Source organism: Pholcus phalangioides, unplaced genomic scaffold (assembly GCF_987345545.1).
Source record: "Pholcus phalangioides strain wild (caught in Gottingen) unplaced genomic scaffold, Ppha-v1.0 ptg000009l_1, whole genome shotgun sequence".
In the NCBI taxonomy this organism is placed as follows: domain Eukaryota; kingdom Metazoa; phylum Arthropoda; class Arachnida; order Araneae; family Pholcidae; genus Pholcus; species Pholcus phalangioides.
Genome location: NW_028301602.1, coordinates 60,976,403 through 60,984,278, shown reverse-complemented (window position 1 = coordinate 60,984,278; position 7,876 = coordinate 60,976,403). Strand labels below are relative to the sequence as shown.

The 7,876-nt window shown below is 35.3% G+C and overlaps 1 protein-coding gene across 1 annotated transcript; it reads right to left on the bottom strand.

The window, feature by feature from the left end:
• Positions 1 to 697: 697 nt before the first annotated feature.
• On the bottom strand, positions 698 to 6,222 carry LOC149083435 (uncharacterized). Its single transcript, XM_089236937.1, has 2 exons — positions 6,136 to 6,222; positions 698 to 1,103 (listed from the first exon to the last, which is right to left on the bottom strand). Exons 1-2 carry the CDS (start codon positions 6,145 to 6,147, stop codon positions 813 to 815), a joined length of 303 nt encoding a protein of 100 aa, XP_089093063.1. The 5' UTR covers positions 6,148 to 6,222; the 3' UTR covers positions 698 to 812.
• Between the last annotated feature and the right edge of the window lie 1,654 nt (positions 6,223 to 7,876).

Below are 7,876 nucleotides of genomic sequence, written 5' to 3'. Positions count from 1 at the left end.
ATGTAACCAATAGACTAATTGGTAATTTTTTTTTCAAAATTTTTTTTTAAATCTTTTATCAAACTTTTATAGTGTAATCTCGACCTCATACACATACAAGGTGATTCAAAACTCAACGTACAAACTTTTAGGTGAGGTAGAAAACACAAAAACCAAACAGAATCACATAGGATTGTATGACCGGAAACCTCAACCTAATCCGCTGGAGGATAAACGGAGATGCTGAAATGACAAGCCAATAATAGGTGGAAAAACTCTTTAAAAGTTTCATTACGTGTGTAACTGTGAATGGTAAGAACTTTGAGCACACTTGTTGTGAGAAACTTAACGTGTACACGTACTACCCACGTGTAAAGTATCGCTAAATAAAAAGTTTTTCCTCCACCCATTATTGGCTTGTCATTTCTGCATCTTCGTTTATTATCCTCCAGCTGATTAGGTTGGGGTTTCCGATCACACATTCCTATGTGAATCTGTTTGGTTTTTGTGTTTTCTACACCTTTTCTTTTGTGTGTTTTGAGTTTTTAATCACCCTGTATAGATGGTTTTCTTATTGGACACGGAATACACACATTTGAAAACAGTATTTCTTCAGAAAATGACGAGAAAGCGTTTTATGATCCCCTTAGATATTCCTTGAAATAAGTTTCGAATTTATTAGAGATTTAAAAACAAAACAAAATAAATAATGCTACAGTTTTGAGAAAAACATTTTATTGATATCAAATAAAAATAAGCTATGTAGAAAAAACTTTATCTATAAAAAAAAAAATCTAGAGACGGGTGTATTGTATGGTCATAACAAAGAATGATCAGTCGTCATCTTTGTAGCCATGAGTATCGTGGTGGCGATGACTCCTTCCCCGGAGAGACAACGGGTATTGAAATTCTGTTGGTATGTATATACCGACGCGAGGTCTAGATGAGTCCATCATATGCGTCATCATGGGTATCATGGCCGGATCCATTATAGGTATGTATCCCATTCCCGGTGGAAGCCTCTTCTCGACGATATCATCTTCGTGGTGAAGTACCTTTTTACGGTCGTAATCTATCGCTAGTGTCGTAGAGACAGCGAGCAGCATCAACAAGGCGAAACGCATCTGGAAGAGAACGAAAACCATATCGAGTGTTACTACATAGCAGCATTGCATGGTGAAAGTAATTGCATATTAATCCTTAACCCCTTCATGTGCAGGCTTTTGGCAGCAAGTTTTGGGCGATCTGTATTTGAAGGAAGTATCGACGATGAATCTTAAAAAACTGGTTCCCTTGTTCTCATGTTAGAAATAGAAGTGGGGAAAATGAGTGAAGTAGATTTCTCTTTCGTGAGAACGTATATAATGTGTTCCCCACATTATATGTGGAAGAAAAACAACCACTAAAATAATATAGAAAGAACTGGGAAGAAAAAAAAACCACCAATCTCTTAATTCATAGGGTTACAATGAAGCTTCCTATGATGAGAAAAGACATGAGGGAAGAAATAGAGGTGGAATGAATTTCTTTCATTTGCGTTATTTTATTAACGCATTTCTTGGAAAACCAAGATTCTTGGTCGTTGATACTCCGATGAATCTGAGAGATTAACGCTAGATTTTTTTTTATGATCTCTTTCCAAAGTTTAGGGATTGGGTAGCCTTCACCAGTTCGACATTAATAGTTGATGGAGTTTTATATCAATATATCTTATGATATGCATTTCTTTTGATTATATGATCAATTTTTGGTCGTGAATCTCACAGATTTAGTGACAACAATGGTGTCAGTCCAACATCAAAGGGTTAAGGGGCTAAGCGAGTGATCGTGAAAAACGTCATACAGTCGAACCTCGTTTTTGCCTCTTCATAATTCAACCCATTTAAAAAAAAGTCTCTCCGTAGAGAGCAGGCAGACCTTCAATATAATGCAGGCTACGTTTGTTATAACGACCCCATTTCGTTCCACGGAAAACGGACGTTAAATTGGGAGGTCGCTATATGTATCGAACGTTTAAAAAAATGATTACATTTAGCTTCTCCAGAAAATTGTATATAATATTGACGAAAAAATTCTTTCATTTTGTAAAAATGTCGCAATGAAAATGTATTTGGCTGAGGATAAAAATTAAATACATAACACATAACACAGAATGAACATTGTACTTGGGGAAACACTGTATAAAACTACACTTATTTTTCACTAGATGCAACAAAATAACAGTAATAAGTTTCCTTGCTTGCACATTCTCCCATTGAGAATTTGTGCAATGAAATTTAGAATAAGACAAGAAATCAATCCCGTGGGAAGTGAGCCAACCACGTGAGAAAATGAAATAGAATCGTAAGCAAAAGTGTCTAGACGGTGTTAGTTTATCAACGGGCTTTCCGTAGAGTAAAAATCTTTTAACCATCTATGTTTCATACCCTTCTTTCTACGAGCATCAATATTCAAGATCAAGCCCATTGAATGACGGATTTTGTCCATTTTTCGCAAAACCTACAATAAAAAGCAGGGTACCGAGCTGAGTTCGGTCGTTGTAATGGATCGAATGAAATTTACCGGTCATTGAATCGGATAAAAAATAATATCATGGCTGAAAAAGGAAAATATTTGGGACCTCTCGTACTGGTCGTTATAACGGACAATCGTTGTAACGAGAGTCGACGGCACTTAAATAACATGAAAATTCAGGCATTTGTCATTTCTTACTTCAGATCATGGAAGTGGGATGGCAGCACAAGTGCCACACGAAACAAGAGAGCATAACTTTGACAGCATAAATTGGTTGGGGCGACTCAAATACACGTACACAACTCGTTGCTGCATATACCATTTCGTTAGAAATTTCCACGAGGTACATGTACATTAGGTTGCAGTCAGTATCCTACCGTACTGACGGGAGACCGGGATTGGGTTCGGTATTTTGGTTAAGTAAGTAGTAGTAGTTACTGCTGCAGACAGCTCTGAGCACGTTAACTTCAATTTTAGGCAAAAATAGTTTTTTAGAAACTGTATCGAACATTCATTTGAAAGAATGAATAAGTTGAAAAGTTTTTCGTTTATCTCAGTGCACGCTAACACTTGCAAGTATTTTATAAACATGAATTAATTAAAAGAGAAGCACGCATTTGATTTTAATTTAAATAGAATAAAATTTTCATTTCGCATTAGAAAAAAGCTCTTTCCCCGCCTTTATGTGCGATTTTCATCCACCATAACATCGATAAGTAAGTGGGAAAAAAATATGACGGGAGAAATCCCATTCTTTAAGGAAATTGGATTTTTATCTTTTTTTTTTCATTAATCGAAGAATGAGAGCAAAATAGAATGTATTTTTATGTGTTTTTTTGGAATGCATTCTTTTTTTTGAGGAAAACAATGCGCGGTCGGATGGTCACAAGCAATCATCTGTGATAATAATCTCAACTAAAGAGATCATACTACAGGCCATGAAATCAACCAGAGATAAAAACTGAATCGATGTAACGTATAACCTTGAACTAGCTAATAGGATGGGAAGTCTATACTACGAGTAGAATATTTGTAGCTATGATATGTATTACCGCTATAAGCTCCATCACAAAATTTTTTATATATACACAATAACCGATGAATAGGGTTTATTTTTTATTTTCCGTATAACGATAAATATTTACTTTCTGATTTTTAACTTTAATTACTTGTATTCAGTAAGACAGCCTCCGTTTTTTCAAGTTATTTTTTTTTTTACCTGATTATAATAACCTGACTTACGCCATTCCACATTACGTCGTTTCTTCCTTAGAATGAGATTTGATTTTTTCAATTAGCCACACTTTCTTTACACACTCTTGAAAGCTTTGGACGTCGCGTTTAGAAAGAAAATTTTGACCCGTCAAAGATATTGCAAATCACATCGAAAAAATTAATTAAATTAGAAAGAATCAAGTAAATATGTCTTTTACAATTACCTCTCTTCTACTCACTCTACGAAGGGCATTATCAGTGAAAAAAGATGCCTTCAATACAGAGGCGTACGCAGGATCGACCTTTGAAGGGGGCATAAAAATGTTTTTCCCGAGAAATTTCGAGTTATATACCACCCTTCAAAAACCATTTAAATTAACAGAAATTCGTTAATGTAGCATATCAAAGGTATTTTTTTTTCGATATTTCAACTTTTTCCACCGAAATATTACATTGCTTTTATAATTTTTGGTCGGCTTGTGGGAGGCATGGGGTCCCTGAGCACCCCCCCCCTGGGTACGCCTCTGCCTGGACAGTTATAATGAAAAGTAATGAAAGTCGAGGTACCACTATAATTTGATAGAAATAGTTTTAGTATACTTTGTAGTGATAATTGAAATGATTCTAACATTTACGAAATTATCAAACATCACGAATATTTGCAAGTTCGTGTAAAATAAAAGTATATTGAAGGACCGGACACACCCGCTTCCCCTCTGAAGGAGATAACGAAGCTTAAAAAAATAATAATAATAAATGAGAAATGAATAAAAATACACATTGGAAGCTTGTTATAACGGACTATATAATACGGGCTGAAGGTTGTCTGTCATAATGAAAAAAAAGTCAGGTTTATAACAAATAATTCTTATTGGAGCGTAATGCTACATGGGGTGTACATCAATGAAAGTAATTAGCTATAACAAGTGCTTTACAACATAATTCGAATTGAAAAAGATGTGTACAGGAACGTACTTGCATTAATCTTAATTTTTCTAGTTGGTGAGTGGTAGGAGTGATGCAGCGCATCAAGGTTTACGCAAAACAAAACAATGATCGATGCTTAATTGCTTGCTTGGAGATGCTTTTCAAACGAGTTAATGGTTTTTTTTTTTTAATGTTTAATACGAGTTTCAAACTCAACAGATAAAAATTTTAAAATTTTTGCAATTTTTTAAGCTGTCCGTTACAAGCGAAGTCCGTTAGTGGGGGTCAATTATAGCGAGGTTCTACTGCATTTATACTTACGGCAGCATCGCTGTCAGTAGATGATGTCGATTCGGAGCTATTAGGTCGAGTCATTAAATTATTTTTATTTATTAGATAAATAAACGTTCCCATTAAATTTTCAATGATTATAATCGTATGAATTTCGATTTAAGTCATTTATTGGCCTATTTGCCTCCACACATATATGCTCCAAAACTTAATTTTAAAGGCTTGTGGCGTTTAAATTTTAACCGCTTCGTTCACAAGCGATTGGTGGATTGATTTGATAACTTTGTTCTAACGTAATGTCATGTTAGAAAAAAGAAGGAAAAAAGTAGAAAAATAAGAAAAGAAAAAAAACCAGAGTTGAAAGGAAAACATTATATTACTATACTCTCTCTTATCTATAATATTTACAGATAAGAGACAATAGGTATGAAGTATATTTCACTTTTAACCCTCACCTACCTGTTTCCTTTTCCCTCTTATGTACATGTATATAGTACAACCTATTTAACCTTAGAATAGAAGTTTTTCCTCCTCATATCAATCACGGAGATAGAAATAACTACTCTTTATAGGGTTGCAACAAATATTCGTGGAGATGAGAAAAGAGAGGAAGGAAAACAGATAGACTCGTTTGAATTCCTTCCACTGGCGTTCGGACGAAATATTACGCCCTTGATCGTAAAGTGGTTAATTTTTGTTTCAAGAAACACAATCTCCAAGAAACAAACTTTAAACATTATCGTATAGAAAGAGAATTTGACTAATTAAATTACACTTTAACTTTTCCAAATTGGTTATAAGTATTTAGCATTTTTAACAAAATTTCTATAGAATACGAGAGACAGTAATTATATGAGAGAGAGAGCTAAATTTTTTATTCTCAAAGCGTTTACGTTGAATTTTTTTTTCTTCTGACTGTAGAGTTTGCCAGAATAGTGGAATTTAAATTCGGTAAATTTGTGAAAGTAATGTAGAATAAAATACAATATTGACTTTCAGAAATCATCTTCAAGATTTAAAACTTCAGTTCTTGTAGTAAAAACTACCAATTATAAGACAACTAGAGTTAAATTGTGTATCGTAGTATTATCTCTAAAAGGAATCAATAATTTATAGGGAAAGGGGGGGGGGGTTGGAGTATGTATCTATTATACGATAAAAACTGAAGAAAATTAATTTCAAAGTTTCGAATACATGAATGAGTCTCACCTGAAAATCCATGATTTCTGAGAATTGAGCGTCTTGGTTCGACTGATATTCTGAGCGATGGGCGTCTGTCTCTAGGTGCGACTGATATTTCTTCGAGAGAGTGTCAGGTCCTTTTATACAAAAGGGACAAAGCCTTTATTCAAGAGTTCATACTGCTTTTTTTCAAGGTCTAGGAAAAACCGCACCGATTGCTTTTCCATTTCTTTTGTGATATCAATAATCACACTACTTAAAATTATCAAACGGAGTATTTTGACTCCCAGTGGTTATATATACTCCTCATCTTTTTTTTCTATATTTTTCATTTTTTGTAGAATTAATCCCATATAATTCTATTTTCTTTATTTAAGAACGATAGTGTCTTGACATTGGATTGCTTCCGGATCCATCAAAAAAAAGCATCACAACTTAAAGCCTCAAGGACGGGATAAACGAATCTCTTGTGTGTCCGGCCGGCATCTAAGTCACAGTGACCTAGAGATTGTTCAACGAACCGATCCACTCTCGATACTTTCAATCTTTAGAAAGGTGTCTTAATACGGTATATGATTTGTTTTAATGCTCTCAATTGTGTTACGTTATTCTGAGCATTAAGTTACTTAAGCATACGGTGTATCGAAATTGTTACTCTGGTCAAGGCTATTGATATACGTTAGCACAATAAGATTTGTCTTTGTTTCCCACCCATAATAATAACGCTGAAGTTTCACCAATTTTTCTCAACTGTAGCAGAGTAATATCAAAGGTTTAGGGTGTGAGAATTATTTAATTTGTTAAAACTTGTTTATTAATGTTATGTTTTTATGTGAGCGGTTTACTACAGTGAAACCTCGTTACGACGATACTCGATATAAGGATACATCACTTTAAAAATATATTTTTTGAAGTCGTGTTTGGAAATATCTATGCTCCAATGTTAAACTGCTGCCTCTCGATAAAACGATAATCCCCCTACAACGACATTTTTTCTTGGTTCGCAGAGTATTGTTATATCGAGGTTCCACTGCATTTTATACCTGGTATATAAAATTGATTTTTTATTTGTCTGTCAGGATCCAATCGTGGTGTGTGGTGTTATTGCTAAACCGCACATGCATCTCGTGAACATTCCTCTGAAGAACTTCTCACGAATTGATGACATATGTAGGAATGTGGCGTATATGTATTAAGTACCTAGTTTTTTGGTTTGTTTTTGAGTAATGCTTGGCATGTGTTCAAGAGGTGCGGTCATCCGCCTTCCGGAAGAAAACAACAATAACAACATACCGTGGGCAGCAGAAAGTCCTAGAAGACAGATTGACAGCTCCCTTTCCCACCCGGATGAGGACTATTCTGCAGCTTATCTGAGAGTCTCCTGTATTTTGGGTTCAAGAACATTGCTTGGATGGTCGAGTTCAAAGTATTACGGTCCGTTTACTGTAGGTACGTTTCCACGTCTGTGTGTGTTTGTGCATGCATGTGAGGCCGCAGCTAGGATTGTTAGACCCGGAGTAAGCACCTATTTTTGAGCTCCGTGTAATGTAGAAGGAGCAGTTAAAAGTTAAATTCGGTGCCATATCCTGGACCAGCGCCCGGGGCACTACACCCACCTGCTACCCTTCCCTAGCTGCGGCCCTGCATGTATGTCGTCAAAAGAATTTACAATTCTTAAACAATGTACACTGAATATCGACTAATGCATTTTAAGTTGAATCTACACCAACTGCTATTCAGGGGCGTAAGCAGGATCGCCCTTAGAAGA